We start from the raw sequence: 24,007 nt of genomic DNA, 5'->3' as shown, positions 1-24,007 counted from the left end.
CAAAGTTGTCGCGTCCTTTATCCAGCTCTATCCTCTTAGCACTTGTCAGGTCACCGCTTTCCATTCTCAGCTCTGCCATCAGGTCTGGGCATGAACTGCATCCTGCGGTAACCTTGGAACAAAGAGACAAGACTGGCTGAGAGTAGAGTACTGTTCTGCACTCTTTGATGCAACAAGTGCATCATTTGTTGTTGGATGTGTTCCTGGTTCCGGTTGATCTAGATAATGCAGCCTAAATCCTCTGAGGATTAATATTATGGAGGTGTAGTGTATGCAAGATTAAAAAGATGAGTCTTTAGTCTAGATTTAAACTGACAGAGTGTGTCTGCCTCCCGGACCGTGCAGGGAAGAATATTCCAAAGTTTAGGCGCTAGATAAGAAAACGATCTACCACCTGCACTTGATTTTGAAATTCTAGGTATTACCAACTGACAGGACCCCTTAGAGCGTAATGTACGTGGAGGTCTGTAATACAATAGAAGTTCATTCAAATACTGCGGCGCTAGACCATGTAGGGCTTTATAGGTAATAAGCAAGATCTTAAAGTTAATGCGATGCTTTATAGGTAACCAGTGCAAGGTTGACAGAACCGGGGTTATATGCTCATACTTTTTTGTACGTGTAAGAACTCGAGCTGCCGCGTTTTGAACCAGTTGCAGTTTTTGTAATAGGCCCGCAGGGCAACCACCTAGAAGTGCATTACAGTAATCTAGTCTTGATGTCATGAATGCATGAATTAATTTCTCTGCATCTGAAAGTGACAGTATATGACGTAATTTAGATATATTCTTAAGATGGAAAAATGCAATTTTACAGGTGTTTGCGACATGGCTTTCAAATGAGAGAGTACTGTCGAATACAACGCCAAGATTCTTAGCTGATGACGAGGATTTTATGGAGCATCCGTCAATCGTTAAGCAGTATTCTTGGTTGTTACGCATAGCAGTTTTCGGTCCAGTAAGTAACACTTCTGTTTTGTCCGAGTTTAGTAGTAAAAAATTGTTACTCATCCACATTTTTAAGTCAACTATGCAATCCTTTATTCGATGAAACTGCTGGGTTTCATGAGGCATCGAGGAAATATAAAGTTGAGTATCATCAGCATAACAGTGAAAGCTAATTCCGTGTCGCTTTATTATATCTCCTAGAGGTAGCATGTATAATGCGAAGAGCAGGGGTCCCAAGACTGAGCCCTGTGGTACACCGTACTGGACTTGTGATTTGCGGGACACCTCATTGTTTATTGCTACAAATTGAAAACGGTCGGATAAATAAGACTTAAACCATTTCAATGCTATTCCGTTAATGCCAACGTAATTTTCGAGTCTATGTAGAAGTATGCTGTGGTCAATGGTGTCAAATGCAGCACTGAGGTCTAGCAGCACCAATAACGAAATACAGCCACGGTCAGACGCTAAAAGCAGATCATTTGTAACTCTGATCAAAGCAGTCTCTGTACTGTGACATGCTCGAAATCCAGACTGGAATTCATCATTAATGTCATTCCTTTGGAGGAAGGAGCATAATTGAGTTGAAACTACTTTTTCCAGAACTTTAGATATAAAAGGTAAATTCGATATAGGCCTGTAATTCCCTAGTTCTTTAGGGTCGAGTTTGGGTTTTTTTTAAAAGAGGCCTTATAACAGCCACCTTAAATGCTTTAGGCACATGTCCTAATGTCAGAGATGAGTTAATAATACTAAGAAGAGGATCTATAATTTCTGGGAGCATTTCTTTCAGTAGTTTTGTAGGTATAGGGTCTAGCATGCATTTTGATGATTTAGATGATCTAATGATTTTAGACAGTTCATCGTGATCTACTGTAGAAAATAATTGCAATTTCTCCTTAGGGGTGCTGTAGTTAGTTTGTTCAGCGGATTTCACTACAGGTTGCATTGTTATAATTTTTTCTCTTATATCTTGGATTTTACTCGTGAAGTAGTTCATAAATTCATCACTGTTATGCTGATAATCAGAATCTGACGTCGATGACAACTTATTTTTTGTTAATTTAGCCACGGTGTTAAATAAGAACCTAGGGTTGTGATGGTTTTCCTCTATTAGTGTTGAAAAGTAGGCGGATCTAGACGTTTTTATTGCATTCCTGTAATTTCGAGTACTATCCTTCCATGCTATACGAAATACCTCTAAATTCGTTTTCTTAAAGTTGCGCTCCATTTTACGGGATGCCTTTTTTAGAGTCTGAGTGTGTTCATTATACCACGGTGTTGGGCTGCTATTTTTAATTTTCTTTAAACGCAGAGGAGCAACTGTGTCTAATATTTCCGAGAAAGTAGAGTTAAAATTTTCAATAGTAGTGTCAAAATCGTCAACGTTATTACTCATGCTAGATATTTTAGACAATTCAGGCAGATTATCGAGAAACGCATCTTTGGTAGTTGAAGTGATCGTTCTACCATATTTGTAACAAGGAGTTTGATTTGCAGCCGTAGGCCAGTGAAGCAAACATAATATCAGATGATGATCCGAAATATCTTCACTCTGCTGAACGATTTTAACATCGTCCACATTTATACCATAAGAAAGTATTAAATCTAAAGTATGATTACGAAGGTGAGTGGGTCCTGACACATGTTGACTAACGCCCATGGAGTTAAGAGTGTCTTTGAAAGCCAGTCCCAAGGCATCTGTATCATTGTCTACATGGATATTAAAGTCACCGACGACAAGGACTCTATCTGCGGCCAGTACTAGTTCTGATAAGAACCCACCAAAATCTTTAATAAAATCTGTGTGGTGCCCTGGAGGCCTATATACAATAGCTAGAATAAATTTTAAAAATGTTTTGTCCTTAGTATTAGGTGTCGATACGTGAAGTACCATGACTTCAAAAGAATTGTATTTAAAATTAGACTTCTGAGAGGTAATAAAAGAATTCTTGTAAAGTGCAGCGACACCTCCCCCTCTACCTTTTAGACGAGGCTCGTGTTTATAGTAATAATCATGGGGAACGGATTCATTTAGAGTAATAAAATCATCTGGCTTTAGCCATGTTTCTGTCAAACAAAGCATGTCTATTTTATGATCGGTTATCAAATCGTTAACAAAAAGTGCTTTATTTGAGAGAGATCTAATATTAAGCAATCCGAGTCGTAACAGCTGATTATCTGTATTTTGTTCATGTTTGATTTGTTTAACGTTTATTAAATTACTTTAAAGAGGTTTACGCAATATCTTATGTTTGCTAATCCGGGGGACAGACACAGTCTCTATTTTATGTTGTTTGTAAGAAGGGATTATTACATGTTGTATATTTTGTGTATTCTGTAACGCGAGACGGCAAGCAGACAGTTGGTTAAGCCATTCTGTCTCCTTCCTGACCTGGGCCCTAGGCAGTCAGACTTTAGCATTATTAAGACTGTGTGCCAAATTTCTAGAGAGGAGGGAAACCCCATCCCAGGAGGGATGGAGACCATCTCGTTTCAACAGGTCAGGTCTGCCCTCAAAACTCTTCCAGTTATTTATAAAATCTATATTATTCTGCAGGCACCACTCAGACAGCCAGCCATTTAATGATGATAATCTGCTATAAATCTCATCACCACGGTAAGCAGTAAGGGGGCCAGAGAATATTACAGTGTCTGACATCGTTTTTGCGAGCTCACACACCTCTTTAATATTATCTTTAGTGATCTCCGATTGACGGAGTCTAACGTCATTTGTGCCGACATGAATAACAATCTTACTGTATTTACGATTAGCCTTAGCCAGCACATTTAAATTTGACTTGATGTCAGGCGCTCTGGCTCCCGGTAAACATTTGACTATGGTGGCTGGTGTCTCTATGTTAACGTTCCGGACAATAGAATCACCGATCACTAGGGCACTTTCAGCAGGTTTCTCAGTCGGTGCGTCACTGAGCGGGGCAAACCTGTTCGAGACTTTAATCGGAACGGTTGAGTGATGTTTTGTCCTGCGACTATGCCGTCTCACCGTCACAAAGTTTCCCAGCTGCAGGGGATTTTCAACCGGAACCGAGCTGTGTGCGCTAACATTGCTCGCATCCGAAGTGTTTTCTACGGTTCTTACACTCTTACTATCCTCAAATAAAGATTGGATGCGAGACTCTAATTCTAAAATCTTCTCCGTCAGCCTAACTACTTCCCTGCATTTATCACATGTAAAACCCTCGCCGCTGACAGAGAAGGCTAAACTAAACATATGACATGAGGTGCAAGTAACAACAATAGGAATAGAAGCCATAACTCACCGGGTATGAAGTGCAATCCTAACTTACCAAGGTTGCTTGATGAGTCTTAGTATATACGCTTAAAAAGAGAAACAGTTAGCACACAAGACAAATAGGGGGAGATGATATTCCACACTGTAAACAGAAGGCAAGCTAACATGCTAATATGCTAGCGGCGTTACGCTTCAATTAATATAGATTAAGAAAATAAAGTTATAAATAATTCGGCAACGACAATGATAGGTAACTATAGTAAAATACACTAATATTTAGACCAGGAACAAATGTGAGGTGAACCAAGTGTCAGAGGATACAAACTAGCCGGCGGCAGGACTATTACTCCTCACTGGAGAAGCAAGGGTCACTTCTTCAATGTCAACTTCTGACGAGTCCATATAGAAGTCCTCTCTAAGGATCACAAAATATGTCAATAAAAATATTTATTTATTATAAATATTATATATAATATTATAAAATTTTATATATTTTACACCACAAATAAAAAAAAATCTGAATTTTTCTTCCATCTGTGGGCGCACTTGAGGTGGTGTAGTGACGTCCGCTGCTCCCATCTGTGGGCGCCTTTGAGGTGGTGTAGTGACGTTCGCTGCTCCCATCTGTGAGCACACTTGAGGTGGTGTAGTGACGTCCGCTGCTCCCATATGTGGGCGCATTTGAGGTGGTGTAGTGACGTCCGCTGCTCCCATCTGTGGGCGCACTTGAGGTGGTGTAGTGACGTCCGCTGCTCCCGTCTGTGGGCGCACTTGAGGTGGTGTAGTGACGTCCACTGCTTCCGTCTGTGGGCGCACTTGAGGTGGTGTAGTGACGTCCACTGCTTCCGTCTGTGGGCGCACTTGAGGTGGTGTAGTGATGTCCGCTGATCCCGTCTGTGGGCGCACTTGAGGTAGTGTAGTGACGTCCGCTGCTCCCATCTGTGGGCGCACTTGAGGTGGTGTAGTGACGTCCGCTGCTCTCATCTGTGGGCGCACTTGAGGTGGTGTAGGGACGTCCGCTTCTCCCATCTTTGGGCGCACTTGAGGTGGTGTAGGGACGTCCGCTTCTCCTATCTGTGGGCGCACTTGAGGTGGAGTAGGGACGTCCGCTTCTCCCATCTGTGGGCGCACTTGAGGTGGAGTGGGGAGGTTGGCTGCTCCCATCTATGGGCAAACTTGTTGTTGTCTGGTCAACCTGTCACATGGGTTTTAAAGAAAAAGAAACTTAAGAGTTAAAATATGAACCAAACTAAAGGACTTTTAGTATATTTTTTTGTCCAATGAAGATGCCAAACTAACTGAGAACCCAACAAAGTATTTGTTTTATCTGATAATGCAGATTTAACAAGGAAAGGCCTTAGGCCAGCATAACGTTTTGAATATTTAAGAACTCTACTGAATAATTCACTCACCTTCACACGAATATAAAGGGCAGATCTCCCCAATGCACTGCTCGAGTAAATCTGATCGGGATTCAAACTTTCCAACTGCAAAGGGATGACCTGTCTTTGGCCATTTACTTTGCATAGCTCAAAATCTTTTGGAAGAGGAAAATGATCTCTCAGTGCTTGCTTGAACTCTTCTTCATCCAAATCCCGTCGCACTACAACACGGCTGGGTGGAGTGGAATCTGAAAATATAAAAAATATATATTTCACAGCTTTCAGGTGAATAAAGCAAAACATAGTAATGTTACGATGAAAATTATGTAAACTCACCCCTATGTGATCTATTGTGGGAAATGGAGGAGTTTTTAAGCACAGACACTTTAAAAGTGATTTGTCTTTGTACTCGGACTCTGTTGCGCCTTCGTTGGCGAATCGGCCCACCACCACTCGAATTTCTAAACATCTCGAACGTTAGAAATATATAAGAGACGATAGTCTTTTTACTAGACAAGACACACCTGTAAAAAACATGTTGAAGCAGTTTGAATGTCCATGACAGAGAGAATACAGGCTACTCGTCCTTGCCTGAAATCGCTCTCATTTTCATTTACTTCTCCATATAGTGGACTCAAATTGTATTCACTATATAGGTTGGTTATTCACTATGACGGAGTGTACAAGGAAAAGATAAGACACAGCACTACACTACACGAAATTGTATTCTACGACAGTAAGTTCTGAATATGAATAAGTACCTACGTATCGGCCGTTGAAACAGAACGTTCTATAAAGAGTTGAGTGGGAGTAGTATGAATTCATTTGGGAGATACTGCGTCCGCCATTTTTTATGGTCATGTGACCCGTATGCTCTTTGATCTATGACATATTAACAACAACCTAAACGTTGATAAAAACCTAATTTATTCACCAGACTTTCATTTATTAGCACTTATATTAAAAACGGACGCCCGCCTTGAAGTTTTCCGCTATATTTATTGGATTTACTTTTAAAATTTGACCTTTGTTCAGCTCCCGTGGCACCATGGGATTGATAAATGTCGCCAACTGCTTTTTTGCATACGGAAGTTATTGATATACTATTCATGACTCATTTTGTCTACTATAGTGTGGAAGTTGGCGATTTCGGACGCAGGCTTCGAAATTTTCGCCGGAAACATTAGACCATCAGGGCACTTGGAAAATAATAATTTTACTATAGGCCTACTAGAATTTAGGACGTAGTAAGTCTATTTTGAATACCATAATTGTGTGCGAAAAGGCTAATTATACGTTTGTAAACATTCAGGATGCACGCGCATCTTGGTTGCAGAAAACCCAGAATAGATAGCCTGTATAATGACTTGAGAATTACACGGATAAAGAATAAAATAAATACAGATCCGGATGATTTTGTCATTCCAGCCTGTTTGTTTAATGACTTGTTTAGCTTAAAATGGCTTATTCAACGACGGTATTCCATAGGAAAAATACCATAATTTTTGCCATTCTTATTCAATTGCCTCCTCCGTTTCACTCATTGCTGCTTTGTTTTCCACAGTTTTAATACAACCAGTATGCGTGCACAGCTGGCAGTGACATAACCGTGACGTCGACTCCAAATTGGTCTATAGAGGGTACGGACGTTTCGTCACTTTACCACGTCAACACCACGTGAGCCTGTCCGCGGTCGCCTGGGTGGCAAAACATTCCTAAACGTCGTAGTGAAGCCATATGGATCGAGTCGAGTCCAACTGCTTGTAATTTCAGCAAATAATTGCGTGTTTTAGTCCCAGTTTCTCTGCCTATAAGCTGGGTGTTTTGCCACTCAGGGCAGCATGTCCCGGCATTTTCACGTGGGAAAATGACGTCGATGCATACCCTCTATAGGGAAACCCACCCCTAGTTTTGTGCGATGGAACCAGACGTGCTAAATTGTTATCTGGCTACCTGGTTTTGCATACAAAAACACCTTATCCCTGTGACAACTCTTTACAAACAAAGCATTTCAAAATAAGCACATCGTTTAAATATGCAAGTATATCGTTCAAGTACATTTGATTATTTCTGTGATTATTGACATTTCTTAACCACGTGTGCATTGGTGATTAATTCAATAATGAATAAATTCAAATTTTGATTATTAAATAACTGGTAAAAATGACTTATATATATTTATTATATTAAAATATTAAAATACTCAAATACATATAATTACTTAAATGGGGTCACATACCTATCCAGAAGACTGGTCTGTTCCTCCTCTGGGGGGGTCTTCATTAAGTAGTCGATTGAACTGGGCGTTCATTTTGTCTCGAAGATTGTTAATTCGTCTTCTGTATCGGTTTCCACCATCCGCCATACTCGCATACTGTTAGCTCATTCTAACCGTCAATGGAGTCTTGCCTTGATGAACTTACCAAAATTGCGCGGTATTCAGTTTCAAGGCCCGCCCACTTAAAGGAACAGTTTGAGTTCCACTCAAGTTAGACTCATTGTGTTAGTAGTAATTCATTCTTACATCAGAAAAATATTCATAGCCCTTCAAAACGGGACATTTTGAGCCATTCAATGTGTTTTATAAAGTTTTCAATTAATTCTGTAGCAGAACAATGGTATGGTCAGATTTTTCTGTAAACATATTTTTGCTCAGCAACGTTTTACCCAACACAATTGGTTTTTAAAAAAATAAAAATTTGAAACTTGTAATCTAAAACTTTAAATCGAGCCATTGAGAAGCTACTAAATCATTGTAGCTTCTGTTACTGTGTTTTGATTTGTGGAATGCAGATTTTTATTAAAATCCTTTTATCAAGTGAATTTTTACATTCAAAATCAAGAGGTTTCAGATGTAAATAAAATAGAAAATGACAAATTAGAAAATTTGACATCAAATTAGTGCATCCAATTCCGCCAAATTTGGCACACACCAACTCAAAACCCACATCTATAGGTATTTTTATCTATGTGTATTTAATTGAATTTGTTTGATTGACATCGAGAGTTAAGGCCTTATGAACCAATATTTCCCCCGGCAGTTCACCAAGCATTCAGTTAAGACATAATTATGTTTGCGAGACACATACATTCTGATGCTTACACTTTGGATGTTTCAGTCAGAGTAAGATCATTTTTGTGTATTAACATCTTGGAATAACCCTTAACATCGATCAAGTGCCTCACTTTATTTTCTTTAGTATACAGTATGTTAATTCATTTAGCGCAGTAGTCAGACTTGCTCTTCTTGAAGTGGACATAGCATCTTTGCAGCTTTTGCAGTAATAAGTAATGAATGCACTTTATTAAGCCTAGAATATATATGTGCGTTAATATGTATGAAATGCTTTTTAATTAAGTTTTTTTTAAATATTTTTTACAGTGAATGTAATTATGTTTAATAAGGGCAATTATTCGGAGCAAAGGGATCCGTAGGCTAAAAACCATCTTTGTGCAAACCGACAATTTTCAATTGTTTGCCTGTAGCTAAATGCGCGCATCCCGACTCAATTTTACTACGTTCTCGCATATGCTTGGCTGCATGGGTGGGTCACTGGGCCTGAATCCTATATCCATGTGCTGAAAATTAGAAAATAATGCATAATATTTTTCCATTTCAAAAGGAAATGTGGCTATTCATTGTATGCTTCTTTGCGGACACGATATATCGTCAGCCTCTTCACGGAGGTAAACGGTAAGGCATTTGGCATTGACTTGGGCTGTGTCAGCTATATTGAATTAATAAGTCCATGCTTGTTACATTACAACATTGCGCAACAATATTGCATCCTTATAGTCATTACATTTTTGTAATATGGAAACCAAAATCACCTGCTACTGATAAAAGACATGCATAGACTAAAAGGCCCGTGGAAGTTGCTTTGGATAAAGGTGTCTGCTAAATTCGTAAATGCGACATCTATTACTGTTAGTTCGTCCTGTTTTTAGCATCAAAGTCCACTGATGTGTGAGTTCAGCGGCACAAATCAAGGGCAGATCCGTTTTATAAAAAAAATATGGTCGCCCGTAGATGCACCCTCACCAATCTGGCTACGGGAACAGCGGGCCAGCGGGCTGGAGGGAGAGGATTTCCGCTGGCTGGCGGAAACAGAAGGAAATTGGCTCGTTCTATAGAGTTTGGTGAAGGTATTTTTGTTAGGGACTCCACCCGGTCCTGGACAACAGATGACGAGAGACAGTGATTTTTTGGGATTGTGATTTTATTGTTTTTTTTTCATTGCTTGAGTACTTTTAAAAACATCGTAAAATGGTTTTAACTGGGTTTCAGATGAGTTTTTTATATATTTTATGTAATACCTTGTTTTATGTTGTTTTACCTCCGTTTTTCCTCAGAATTTTACCTTATTGAATAATTGTATTATTGTGAAATGGAGATCAAAAATAAGACATGATGACAATAAAACTTTTCGAAAGAAAAAATCTGTTCTTATCAGTTTAATATCTGATACGTCCCCTATCTGGGGACCATATATTAAATGGATTTTTGAAACGCGGAGCTGGAAGCGGGGCTTGCTCCGCCCACTCCACGCATCGACCTGGTATTGCAGTGTCTCCAGGAACGGTGCATTCCCCTTTCGGGGATAGCAGCTTGTGTTGAAAGGTAGTGATGAGAAGACGCAAAGTTTTATTTCTCACGTGACTGTCTTATACGGAAAAATTCGTTGGCAAATACTCTATCACTCTCTCACTCACTCACTAACTCACTCACTAACTCACTCTCTCACTCACTCACAGGCGCACGCACGCACGCAAGCACTCTCGTTTGATTGTGTACGCGTATAGCCCTAAATGTATGCGGATAGTTAAGTGTTGAAGTGATGGGTCGTTCGTGAACGAATCTTAAATGTGACTCGGGAAGAACGAGACGTCATGGGACGTGATTCGTTCAGTCGCGCATGCGCATTGCGCAACATGCTCCGGACGTTTAACAAATGCAATCAGAGCCGGAAAGAGAATTGATTAGTTCACCTCTCGAGTCTTCTGGTTCGAGTCATTCGGTCTTTTGTAATGTGACGTGACAGCTTTGGACACATAAATTAGCTAATTTACAACCTTCCTAACAAAAGGGTGTATAGCCTAGCCCTAGTGTTTCTTTATTGATAGACAAAGACAGTGAAATGACAAATTAATCAAGATAAGAGGTGAGGTGTACCTCACCGATTTTCCATTTAAATGGGAAATCGTCAAATCTTACGCAAGTCAATTATGGATTACCTCAGGGATCGGTTTTAGGACCCTTGCTTTTCTCCATATACATGCTGCCCCTCGGCAACATTATTAGAAAACATGGAATTAGCTTCCACTGTTATGCAGATGATACTCAGCTATATATCTCATCAAGACCAGATGATTCCTTTAAGCTATCCAAACTGGCAGAGTGCATCGAGGACATAAAACATTGGATGACTAGTAATTTCCTCCTTTTAAACTCTAGCAAAACAGAAATATTACTTATAGCACCAAAATCAAGTAAACAGAATATCTCCGATTACAGCCTGCAAATTGAAAGCTGCACTGTTACTCCAACAAATACAGTTAAAGATCTAGGCGTTATATTAGACGGCAACCTGTCATTTAAAAATCACATCTCAAATATAACAAAAACAGCCTTCTTCCACCTTAGAAATGTTGCCAAATTACGAAATAGTTTATGTGTTGCAGACGCAGAAAAGCTTATTCATGCATTTGTGACCTCACGGCTTGACTATTGTAATGCTCTACTTAGTGGTTGTCCTGTATCATCGATAAACAAACTACAGTTAGTTCAGAATGCAGCTGCCAGAGTTCTTACCAGGTCAAGAAAATACGATCACATAACCCCAGTTTTATCATCGCTTCACTGGCTACCCATTAAGTATCGTATTGATTTTAAAATTCTTTTAATTACTTACAAAGCCCTGAATGGTTTAGACCCTACTTACTTAACCGAGCTTTTATCACGTTACAACCCATCAAGCTCTCTACGATCTCAAAACTTAGGACTTTTGACAACACCTAGAATAACAAAATCCACCAAAGGTGGACGAGCTTTCTCATACGTAGCACCTAAACTCTGGAATAGCCTTCCTGATACTATTCGAGGGTCAGACACACTCTCCCAATTTAAATCTAGATTAAAGACACATCTTTTCAGCCAAGCTTTCAATTAATGCATAGTTAATGAACAGCAGCTACGCTAATTATTCTCTTTATTCTCTTTCTGCCTCTGCCTCGGGATGCCCATCCCAAGGTAGGAAGATGTTCCACCATGTCCAGGCGACCGACAGATGCCCATCCCCAATTTGAGATTACACCAGATACAGCTGCAGACTGACTGACCATCCCAGCTCCATCTAAGGCAATTCCACCAGCTGCCAAGAGAAATACGACCATCGGACCATCCCAGCTCAGACCACTACATCCCCAACCAAGAGCAAAGACGGACTATTTGTCTTATTAACGCTGAAGTTACAATATTTGGTATTAAATGCTAAACCTAAACCACACGTCAGCAGTCTGAGTGCAGCTATGACACGTCAGAGGGGATCTGGTCCTCCCGGTTGAGCCTGGTTTCTCCCGAGGTTTTTTTCTCCATTAATCAATCATTGGAGTTTGGGTTCCTCGCCACAGCAGGGCAGTGTTGGCCTGCTCACCGGGAGACTGCATTCATTCATTTATTTATTTATTTATAAATTAGATGTTATTTATTAGAATGAACTTACTAGTTGTATAATACCATGCACTGTGCTGTGTTTTAACTTTTCTGTTTTTCCTGTTTGCCCCTGTAAAGCTGCTTTGAAACAATACACATTGTGAAAAGCGCTATATAAATAAATAAACTTGAATTGAAAGGTGAGATGAGATAATCATAGACTAAATACCAAGGTAAACAAGTAATTCATCTTTTCTGTTTATTATAGCATTATAGTTTTGTATTGGTTGTAATGTGATCATAAGTAGTAGATTTGTTAGGAAAGTGACATGTAACATTTTAATTATACTTTCCTAAAATGAACGAAAGGAACGATATGACTCGAAAAAAGATTCGTTCATTTTGCTGAACGAGACTCAAAGGTCCGAGTCAATAAAATGATCCGAACTTCCCATCACTAATGTGTTGAAGAACGTAGTTCCTGTTAGAGACGCTTGCGCCTGGCTTAAATGCTGTTGTGTGATAGAGAGAGAACGGGGCTTCCTGTAGCTCAGTGGTAAGAGCATTGCGTTAACAGGTTGTGGGTACGATCCCTGGGAATTGCAAATACCTATGTAAATGTATAGAATAAAGCAATGTAAGTCGCTTTGGATAAAGGCGTCTGCCAAATGCTTAAATGCAAAAGGTGTCCAGCATCCAAATGAAACACTTTCAGCACATATGTGGACTGTTTGCGTTGAATTCTTAATGTATTTGTCTGTTCATGTGTATGTTTGCCTGTGGACCGTCGCCTTCGTGCGCTTTCCCACGGGTTCTACAGAGCAATCAACTGGAACTTGCAGTTGCCGAACGCTCGCTCGGGGTCAGCGTTGATGCGCATGGCAGAGGCAAGTAAGCGATGTCTTGCCCGAACGGGGCAAATCATACTTACCTGGCAGGGGAGACACCATGATCACGAAGGCGGTTCACCCAGGACGAGGCTCGGCCATTGCACTCAGGTTGGGTTGACTTTTGCGAATTCCCCAAATGTGGGAATCTCGACTGCATAATTTCTGGTAGTGGGGGACTGCGTTCGCGCTCTCCCCTTATCATGTATCAAAAGAAGAGAGATTTTGTATTGTGTCCGTTTTTGGAACCTTATTGGCGTCAGATCTGTTCTGCTAGAGACGAGCACCAAATCGAGTGATCGATTACTACATAATTAATCAATTTTTTTATTTGATTGTTTGTTGTTCGATCGTTCCCACACACTTACACGGAGACAAAACAATGGCACTGACATATCTTAAGATATTTCAGGGCAAGTTATTTTCATTTAAGATAGCTAATTGTAGTTTGTGACTAATGAAACTTATAATTCAAGAGCTCAACTAAATCAAACAATGATCACAGTAATGCTGTTTTTTGATGGCAATTGCTTACTGTCGGGGTTACATATCAAAGTAATATCTACCTGAGAATTTTAATGAAAGCTGAATATAACATGAGAGCTATTTTAAGACAATGTCTCTTTTTCTGAGGGAAAACATTTTCTAGCTTTTTTAAGTAAATCATAATCCACGTTGTTTTCAGTGTTTAAAACATCTGTTTCCACTCATCAGCTTGTTAGTTATTGTCAGTTGAGAATGACAATATTTTTTTGTTTTGATTAAACCTATATCTTTTTAAATTTTTATTGTTAATCATACTCAGTAACTTTTAATAAAAGTCACTGAGTGCAGCTGTGACACGTCACAGGGGACCTGGCCCTGCCGACTAAGGGTGTAACGATGCTAATTTAAGCCATGCACATTTCATAATAAGGGGGATCCAATCATTCAAGGGTAGAGACAATCACATTCAACAATAGACGGAGGATAACCCTACAACATCAATAAACTTTAATCCATCATTGATTTGAGTACATTTAGTCCAGATATAAGTTTACACAGGTTCAAGAGTTTATGAGTCCAACAATAAACACAGTTCAACATGCATAGTGTTGAAATCTGTCATTGTAGTAACATTCCATTCGGGAGTATAATCCATCAAAGGATCCATCAGATGGTAAATGAACCATAGTCCACATGAAATGTTAATCTCTTTGTTAATGAGGCTGTTAAAGAAAAATCCCTAAACAAATGTACAACACATAATAAGAATATAAAATCCCCTAAAAAAACTAGTACAACCATCACCAAATATATACAGACTTACTCGGAGATGTAAAACCTAACAGGTTCCTCACAATGGGGTTATCAATAGCATGCTGCTGAGCCTAGCAAACACTCACAGCTATGCAGCCATTTTTTATGTTTTGAGTCACCAATATGGTGATCAGTGTTTGCTTTAGTTGGACTATTGACTTTCTGCCATCTTGACACGATATCTGCAAATATTACAAATATATTACAAAACATACATTTATGCAGTGCTACTGAAAAAGACTTCATGGAACTTTAGCTTTAAGGTTGTTAGGTAACAGAAGTTCCCTTTCTGTCGGTCTCTCGGCGTTGTGTCGAGCCGACATATGTGGTCCGGTATAAAAGGAAGACGCCGAGCAGCATTCATTTACCTTTTGTTCTTCAGAGCCATCGCTCATGACTTAAGAACTTAAACTAAATGTTTTAAGACAATTGCCACATCTACGACGTGAAGCAGCGGATCGTCCCTATCCTGCAGAGACCTTCCCATGGGCGACTCGGCGGTTCCAGAGGTGTTCAGAGATTTTTTCAAAAAAAGTCCTTTCAAGGACTGAGCAATTCTCCAGCGCGGCATGGGTGGGGCACCCTCATCGAGGAGGGGGACGGACACGATAGCTGTATCAAGTGTCTGGGCGTCCAGCACGCTGAGGCCGCTTTCGTAGACACATATTGCCCGCACTGCGGACAGAAGTTGAGGTCATGGGTGGCTGTCTTCCTCTGGGAACCAACCACCACTCGGTTTGCTACTCGGGATGTAACGTCGGTGGCTAAGGCCCCGATGTCCGCTAGAGCTAGCAGCGTTAGTGATACGGGGACCTCTGCGAACTTAAACCTGCCAGTCAAGCGCTCATGGGCCGCTCCCAACCCGCCTCGCTCTTCTGATCGTTCCCCAACCGACGGTGGCAAACCATCCCGATCCTCAGGCACGTATCCGGAAACGATGCATGACGATGATGAGATGTCGCTTGCAGCATCGGAGGGAGACTTGCTGGTATCCGCCGCTGAAGACTCCAAGCTCCCCCTCAAGGGGGGTCAAGCTAAGGAGGAAGCAGATGTTGATATGTCAACCATGCTTACCCAGGCAGCCGCAGACATTGGGTAACAGTGCACACCACACCCCAATGCTCGCGGCTGGATACGTGGTTCCTGGGGTCTGTGCCCGTCGTCGGGGCCATTCTTCCTGGAGGTGCAGAAAGAGCTGTGAAAGACTTGGAGCGCTCCACTCACGGCTTGCTCCAGACAAACCAGTTCTAGCTCCCTTACTTCCCTCCTTGGTTGGGCAGCCAAAGGTTATGTTGATATACCCCAGGTGGAACATGCGGTCTCGGTGCACCTGTGCCTGCGGATGGCTGCCACCTGGAAGAATAGGCCACGCCTACCGATCTTCCTCACCTTTCGAATAAAACCGACCTCCTGATGGTGCTCTCTTCCTTCAAGAGGATAGGGGCCCTTCAGCATTCTCTGTGTCCCCCTATTGCCTTGAATTCGGCCCTGGTAACTCTCATGTTATCCTTAGAACCAGGCCTGGATACTTGCCCAAAGTTCCCACGACTCCCTCCCGGGACCAAGTGGTGAACTTGGAGGCGCTCCACAGTGAGGAGGCAGACCCAACCCCATCCGTGTTATGTCCAGTATGCGCACTACTCCTCGACTTGGACCGCATGCAGAGCTTTAGGAGCTCCGAGCAGCTCTTTGTCTTTTTCCGGAGGACAGCAGAAGGGAGAGCAGTCTCCAAACAGAGACTGCCGCACTGTATTGTGGATGCCGTCACGCGGCATACCGATCACAAGAGGCGCCTCTCTGGCAGACATTGTAGAGCTGCGGGTTGGGCTATGCCCAACGCCTTCGCAAGGTTTTACAACATTTGCGGATGTCAAGCCCACGTCCTGTGTGGCAAAATGTAGGACTGGCATCTGGTGGGGTGTATGCCTGCGAAAGCACCTCCCCACCCTCCGCAGGTTGGGTCAGTGTGCTATCTACCTCCCTTCTTACCCAATCACATGGTTAAGAATAGGCATTCTGGGCAGAGCAGCCTTCCCCCTTAGGCCGGGACAACATATGAACTATCAAAGATAGCTCCAACCGGACCTAGTGCTACCGGACGTCTGTAACACCCACGTTCCATCTGATGTATCCTCATAAGTTGGTTCCCACTCCTTGTAACCCATGACTTCCCCCAGATGGACCTCCACCTCGCGGCCTGCACGCTCCATGCGATCTCCCATAAGGGCGAGACCAGCCCATCCCTAACAAAGGTAGTCGTGCTCACCCGGTATAAACCCGATCCGGACGACCTTTTGCCAGTAGAGAGCTTAGGCCTCCATCCGTGAAAGGTGACCGGTCAGGGTGTATCCATCTTTTTCCAAGAAAGCACTGGGACCCACCGACCACCACACTGGAAGGTTAGTTTCGCGAAAGCTTCAAGATGACACGCCCAGGCGTCGCTTCGCTAGAGATTGTGACGCGATACAGCGCTGTGGCATTTTCCATAGGTAACCCCATCTGTCGTTCTCGACACAACGTGGAGAGACCAACAGAAAGGGAACGTCTTGGTTACGTCTGTAACCTCAGTTCCCTGATGGAGGGAACGAGACGTTGTGTCCCTTATGCCACAAACACGTATCGTATTCTGCTACAGTCGTGAGAGGCTCTCAGGCTCTTCAGAACAAGAGGGAAATTGATGCTGTACGCTTTTATACCGGACATCCAGGGGCGGAGACCGGCATGCAAATTTCATTCGCCAAATTTCATTGGACTTTTCTATAGTAGTCAATTGGTTCTCAAGGGCGAACCCCATCTGTCGTTCTCGACACAACGTCTCGTTCCCTCCATCAGGGAACTGAAGTCACAGACGTAACCAAGACGTTATCCTGATTTATACAGCAAAATCGTCTGATAAAGTCACCGTACATTTAAATTATTGAGTGGTTGTAATTTTCCCTTGTAGTGCACTGCCTCCTCCAACAAACTTTGTTCATGTTCGTGTACCCAAACAAACAATCAGTAACATTGACAAATGCTTAAATTCTGTGTTGAACTCGTTGATGAATCGCCCGAGTTTCAGTAAACTGAATGTTTATCTTATCCGCCGCGCACATACTGCACAAAATAGATGCTGGGAAAACAACCTTCTCCAACTGAATGAAAGCTGTGCAACTTTTTTGGACTTTACATATAGTGCCAGCGTCACAAAATTGTAACCAGTATGTTCGCGGCTGTGTGTGACACGGGACCTGAGTGGCTAATTGTAGCGGTTAATGTTCGCATCATGCCAGGTCGCCAAAAATAAAACAATGCATGGAAAACGGCTTTGGCGTGTTAGTTGCAGTGTGTGACGTCTTTTGTAACAAGCTAACGTTAACTCGCTAACGTTTACTAGCTAAGTAACGTTTTAATCGCTTACATAGCAGATTCATGAAAAAGTACATCGGTAATCAGCATTTTTTGCGAAAACTAATTTATTAATGAATCAACATCAGCTACATTAAAGAGAATCACTTCATTTAAAGTGAATAAAATAGCCTTCTTACTAGAGTTCAACAACCACGGATGAACTGATCACATACCTGACTTAAATATGTTGCGCAATGCGCAGGTGAGATGAACGCGGAGAGCAGGCAGTGCACAATTAGTTTAGGTAAACATAAACATATATATGACAATAGAGAATATGAGTTTAATTGATGTGGGGGGTAAGTGTCCCCTCCGTCCCCCGGGTTCTTCGCCCATGACCCTGTGTGTTTTATTTGTGCGTGACAAGATTTACACAAAGTTTGTGTCCTGTCCAGGTCGTGCTTACCGCATCTTTCATAAAAGCCGAAATTTGCACAGATGTCGGCTTTTAAAGTAATTGAAGCATTTTTGATTAAAGCACGTATGTGACATGACGTCAGAAAAACGTAAGTACGTAATAACCGGTTATGGTCTGTAACTGAACCGATACCGAATCGTCCTAGTTTGCATCACGATGCATCGTAAAAACGATTAATTTCGACACCCCTCCTCAGAACTAGCACCTGGTTCCTGCTGGTGGAAAGGGGGTCTCAGTGACGGTGTTTAGTTGGAGTCAGTAGATGCGCCAGAACTACAGTGACAACAATGTTGCCTAGTAGCGTTAAATCTAAATCTGGTTTTCGAAAGATTGAGAGGAAAAACACAGGAAGGTTGTGAAACTGTAACCCAGTTTTTCACCAACAAAAGAGGGTAGCCTATAGTCTATGAGCTTAATTCACCTGTTGGCTTAATGTCCATAGTGAAATAACGCTAAGTAAAAAAATCTGCTGTTTTCATTGTTTTGAGAGGATGATGTTAATTTATTTTGATTGAAAAGTTAATATATATTTAAGTTTGATCGTTTTTCTTTTTTAAAATCTTTCATTAAAAATTATAATATTAATAATTAATAATCATTTTGATAAGATAATTTTACATTTTGTCAATTTTACAATAAAAATACATTGAGACTGTAAAAGATAGCCTTCAGCACATGTTTTATGTTTTCTTTTAATCTTGCATCAAATAGCGAACTGCATACTAGACTTGCATGCATGTACAAATCACCAGCAGTAAATATTGTGCTAGTACTATTATTGAACTACAAGAAGCAAGACAGTTGCAAGCCTTTAATTAGAGTTATGTAAAGCTTTTGACGGGACAGGGGGCCGATTCGATTTTTTGTCATTTGGCAGTGTTTCCCGGGTTTCCCTCAGGGTTTTTTAACCGAGAATCTCCCAAAACAACGTCTACGGCTTCACTTCGTGTAAGCGCTCAATGAAAACTAATGACTAGAGCCATCAAAAAACACGACAAGTCTCGAAAAACTGCTTTTAAGTCTCACGAGCACCAAAGCCAAAAGAGTGTGCGCAGTTTTCTCTTCACGAGATGCTTGCCTCTAGCTCTCCAGTATGACGTCACAACAGCAAACGCCCCACGAGACAATCCGCTTGGTTTTACTTTTTTCTTTAATTTTTCTTTTTTTCGGCTTTACTCTCCTTCAATTTATACAGTATTTGATTGAATAATTATTGCTGTTACATATCATAAATTCCAACTATGTCTGCCCCCTGAGAATTGTAAATGGTTTATATTGTTTGTTAATGCCAATTTTATGTTAATTTTCAATAAAAAACAATCCTGTTTGAATTCTGTTATTTTCATCAAGTTGGAGGGCCTATCCCATTTTTAATCTTAAGTAATCTACCTGCTTAAATCTCTTCGTTATAGATTTATACATTCATTAAATATATTGAAAAATACAAATATTAATGTTCATTTGAATTGTGTTATCATGTGTTGGGAATTTAAAACAAGATTTAAGCTTATGTTAGATCAATGGACCAGTATGTGTTTAGTTGTAAAGATATAAGTGACCTCTGTGATAGAAAGGGTTAAAATAATTCATTTCTAATGTATTTCTATAGCACTTCACAGTAATGAAGAGGAGTGGCTCTCCTGAAGGTTAATGCTCCACATGTATTCATGTTTACATTTGAAGTGGAGGGAAACTGCTGACATTGCTTCTTGAGTATTATACTCAATAAACACATTACATTTAACTTCTATTTGCACGTTATGATATATTTTCACACATTTCTGTTATATGGTCATTTTAGGTTGTTGTTCTGACAATAATGACTGATATGTTGTAACTACTTTGAACAACATATTAGTATAAATAACCCACTATCAGTAACACTGAATACATAGAAATGCAAAAACTTACGTGTACGTAAATATACTGTATTTATGAAATATTTAGATGAATTCATTTATATTGAAAAATAATTAAAATCATATACAAATGTGTATATATTTTTCCTATCTTCTATTTTTCTTAAATATATGTTCATGTATCTTTTTATAAATATAAAATGAATATGCACAATACACAAACATATATTATCATATTCAGTGTTGGGTGTAACTAGTTACTAAGTAATTAGTTATTGTAATTTAATTACTTTTCCCTTGAAAAGTAAAGTAAGGGATTACTCATATGTTTTCTGTAATTTAATTACAGTTACTTTTGATGTAATTAAACTAAATACTTTGTGAAATATATGCGTGTGCAATAGTGTAATTGACATCAAAATTCAAAGTCTTATTTTAAAATCTGTGCTTTAATGTATAATTCTCACATTTGTAATACTTTGGTTAATAATATTATTTATTTGAATGAATTAAATAAGCAGTTTCATGCCTATCCTTGAATCACTTAACTAATCGAGGTTGATGTAGGATATAGAAAGTAATTAGTAATGAGTAACTAAATACTTTTTGGACAGAGTAATTTGGACAGTAATCTAATTACACTATTGAGTATGTAATGAGTAACTAGTAATTAATTACTTTTTCAGAGTAACTTAGCAGTCCAGGAACATGCGCAGTAATGTTTGTGCTGTTGCTTTGAAACAAAGCTTTTGTGTACAGCAGGGGTTCCCAAACTTTTCAGACCACGACCCCCAATATTAGACTGCTGACGACCCGCGACCCCCCCTCCTCCCCCTCCTTTCTCCTCTTTGTGTTTTCCTCCGACAGCTTGTAAGGATTTGCGATTTGGTTACATACTGACAGAGCTAAAACAAAAAGGAACACAATCTCTAAACCAGGCTATTTTATTAACAAATTATGGAAAAAAACAAATACATCCCATAACTGTGAAATGCCTAAAGACAGAATACGAACAAGCTGCCTGTAACATGCATACAACAATAACTTTGTATTCAGAAAAAAACGCCTAATGTGATGGATGGGCGCTGTGCGCGGAGCAAAGCAGATCGCCACCCGCAGATCATCTTCCACGTTAAGCCGTGAACTGTGTTTATTCTTAATGTAAGTCAGCGCAGAGAATGTCTTTTCGCATAAATACGTTGAGCCAATTTGTATGACTACATCCAACGCGGCTTTCGACGACTGTGGATATTCCAGCTCAACAGAAACCCAGAACTCATCCAGCGTCTTGCTGTCAAATGCCGTCCTCAGGATCCGATCGGATGAAAGTTCCATCAGCGCTTCTTCCATATCTGACGCCAGATTATTTTCTGTGGTTACATTAAATGGTGACCTTATCCAGTCATATTGGTCGGGAAGTTTTATTTCCAGTTTATTTTAATTATCCTAAATTTATACTCGCATCATTACAACCTTTTTTAACATATACAATTTTTTTTTTTTTATTAAGTTTCTGTAAATCATCTCCCGGGGGGTCGCGACCCCCACTTTGGGAACCACTGGTGTACAGGGCTTAAGAAGACTAGAACTAGACTTAAATGAGTTTATGAGATCCGTCCAGACAGCAGTCAGTTCTGGATTTCTTCCACTGATCGCTGAACAGAGTTTCCATGTCTGCGGCAGAACCAGCCCAGCTGAGGAAGTGGTACACTGATAACTGACACTTTTTCCTGCTGTCGGCTCAAATCTTGCTCCTCTCAGCTTAAATGCGGTATGGCTGAAGTAGTGTTTCACTTGAATTTGGCTGAATCTGGTGAAGTTGGATTGACTACATTGACTTGTATCTGGTTCAGATGTGGGTTTGATTCTGCTGTGCAATCAGATCCATTAAAGAGCAATCCTTCAACAAGAACACGTTTTCATTCATGCACATTTCTTGTAATCATTGCATTACAGATCCAGACACATCCTTTTCATACAGTTTCATTTGATTTGGATCTGGATTTCGTCTGGATTTCGAGCATGTCACAGTACAGAGACTGCTTTGATCAGTTACAAATGATCTGCTTTTAGCGTCTGACCGTGGCTGTATTTCATTATTGGTGCTGCTAGACCTCAGTGCTGCATTTGACACCATTGACCACAGCATACTTCTACATAAACTCGAAAATTACGTCGGCATTAACGGAATAGCATTGAAATGGTTTAAGTCTTATTTATCTGACCGTTTTCAATTTGTAGCAATAAACAATGAGGTATCCCGCAAATCACAAGTCCAGTACGGTGTACCACAGGGCTCAGTCTTGGGGCCTCTGCTCTTCGCATTATACATGCTACCTCTAGGAGATATAATAAAGCCACACGTAATTAGCTTTCACTGCTATGCTGATGATACTCAACTTTATATTTCCTCGAAGCCTCATGAAACCCAGCAGTTCCATTGAACAAAGGATTGCATAGTTGACTTAAAAATGTGGATGAGTAACAATTTTTTACTACTAAACTCGGACAAAACAGAAGTGTTACTTACTGGACCGAAAACTGCTATGCGTAACAACCAAGAATACTGCTTAACGATTGACGCTCCATAAAATCCTCGTCATCAGCTAAGAATCTTGGCATTGTATTCGACAGTACTCTGTCATTTGAAAGCCATGTTGCCAACACCTGTAAAATTGCATTTTTCCATTTTAAGAATATATCTAAATTACGTCATATGCTGTCACTGTCAGATGCAGAGAAATTAATTCATGCATTCATGACATCAAGACTAGATTACTGTAATGCACTTCTAGGTGGTTGCCCTGCGGGCCTATTACAAAAACTGCAACTGGTTCAAAACGCGGCAGCTCGAGTTCTTACACGTAAAAAAGTATTAGTAAATAAAACCCCGGTTCTGTCAACCTTGCACTGGTTACCTATAAAGCATCGCATTAACTTTAAGATCTTGCTTATTACCTATAAAGCCCTACATAGTCTAGCACCGCAGTATTTGAATGAACTTCTATTACAGTCCTCCACATACATTATGCTCTCAGGCGTCCTGTCAGTTGGTAATACCTAGAATTTCAAAATCAGGTGCAGGTGGTAGATCCTTTTCTTATCTAGCGCCTAAACTTTGGAATATTCTTCCCTGCACGGTCCGGGAAGCAGACACACTGTCAGTTTAAATCTAGACTAAAGACTCATCTTTTTAATCTTGCATACACTACACCTCCATAATATTAATCCTCAGAGGATTTAGGCTGTATTATTTAGATCAACCGGAACCAGTAACACATCCAACAACAAATGATGTACTTGTTGCATCAAAGAGTGCAGAACAGTACTCTACTCTCAGCCAGTCTTGTCTCTTTGTTCCAAGGTTACCGCAGGATGCAGTTCATGCCCAGACTTGATGGCAGAGCTGAGAATGGGAAGCGGTGACCTGACAAGAGCTAAGAGGATAGAGCTTGATAAACGACATTTCAAATGCTATTAGATTGTTAATGATAATTAAAAAAAACATTTCAAATGCTATTAGATTGTTAATGATAATCTTAAATCCTTAATTTTTATATTTTTATTAAGCCTTGTTGTGCAAGCACTGTTGAGCTTGTGCAGAGGCAGCAGCTTTTGCCAGAGGGGAACTGGAATACCCTGGTTGGTCCTGGGTTCCGCTGAGGTTTTTTTTCTCGATGGGAGTTTTGGGTTCCTCACCACCGTTTGCATATTGTTTTGCACTATCTGCCTGGCCGGGGGGGCTGCTTTAGAATTTAGAATTCATACTTGTATTCAATGTGTCCGATTACAGCTGCTTTGTAACAATGAAAATTGTAAAAAGCGCTATATAAATAAAGTTGAGTTGAGTTGATTTAATTATTAAAAGATTTATTTATACTTAAAAAGTATTTGGAACTTTGCTTAACTAGATTCTG

General features: G+C 40.4%; 1 protein-coding gene, 1 non-coding gene and 1 pseudogene across 3 annotated transcripts; 2 read left to right on the top strand and 1 right to left on the bottom strand.

The window, feature by feature from the left end:
• Nucleotides 1–335: 335 nt before the first annotated feature.
• Nucleotides 336–13,141, bottom strand: LOC130412099 (mucin-5AC-like). 2 transcript variants are annotated; one of them, XM_056737230.1, is made up of 3 exons: nt 5,922–10,139; nt 5,616–5,833; nt 336–5,398 (listed from the first exon to the last, which is right to left on the bottom strand). In XM_056737230.1, the coding sequence occupies exon 3, from the start codon at nt 3,031–3,033 to the stop codon at nt 1,603–1,605; it is 1,431 nt and encodes a 476-aa protein (XP_056593208.1). In that variant the 5' UTR covers nt 3,034–5,398; nt 5,616–5,833; nt 5,922–10,139; the 3' UTR covers nt 336–1,602. The 2 variants fall into 2 exon arrangements, with proteins under 2 accessions (XP_056593208.1, XP_056593209.1); XM_056737231.1 differs by having other exon boundaries at nt 340–5,398; nt 5,922–13,141.
• LOC130412506 (U2 spliceosomal RNA) lies at nt 10,005–10,178 on the top strand (annotated as a pseudogene).
• Nucleotides 13,142–13,160: 19 nt separating the features above from the next.
• LOC130412533 (U1 spliceosomal RNA) lies at nt 13,161–13,324 on the top strand. Its single transcript, XR_008905368.1, has one exon. It is a non-coding gene; the product is annotated as a U1 spliceosomal RNA (small nuclear RNA).
• Nucleotides 13,325–24,007: the final 10,683 nt, after the last annotated feature.

The sequence above is a fragment of the Triplophysa dalaica genome, chromosome 22 (genome assembly GCF_015846415.1).
Source record: "Triplophysa dalaica isolate WHDGS20190420 chromosome 22, ASM1584641v1, whole genome shotgun sequence".
In the NCBI taxonomy this organism is placed as follows: domain Eukaryota; kingdom Metazoa; phylum Chordata; class Actinopteri; order Cypriniformes; family Nemacheilidae; genus Triplophysa; species Triplophysa dalaica.
The sequence above is the reverse complement of the archived record's forward strand: the minus strand, read 5'-3'. Positions and strand labels throughout refer to the sequence as shown.

What these genes read in the sequence shown, in the direction of transcription:
- LOC130412099 (XM_056737230.1), bottom strand. Translation starts at nt 3,033, where the DNA reads ATGCTTTGTTTGACAGAAACATGGCTAAAGCCAGATGATTTTATTACT.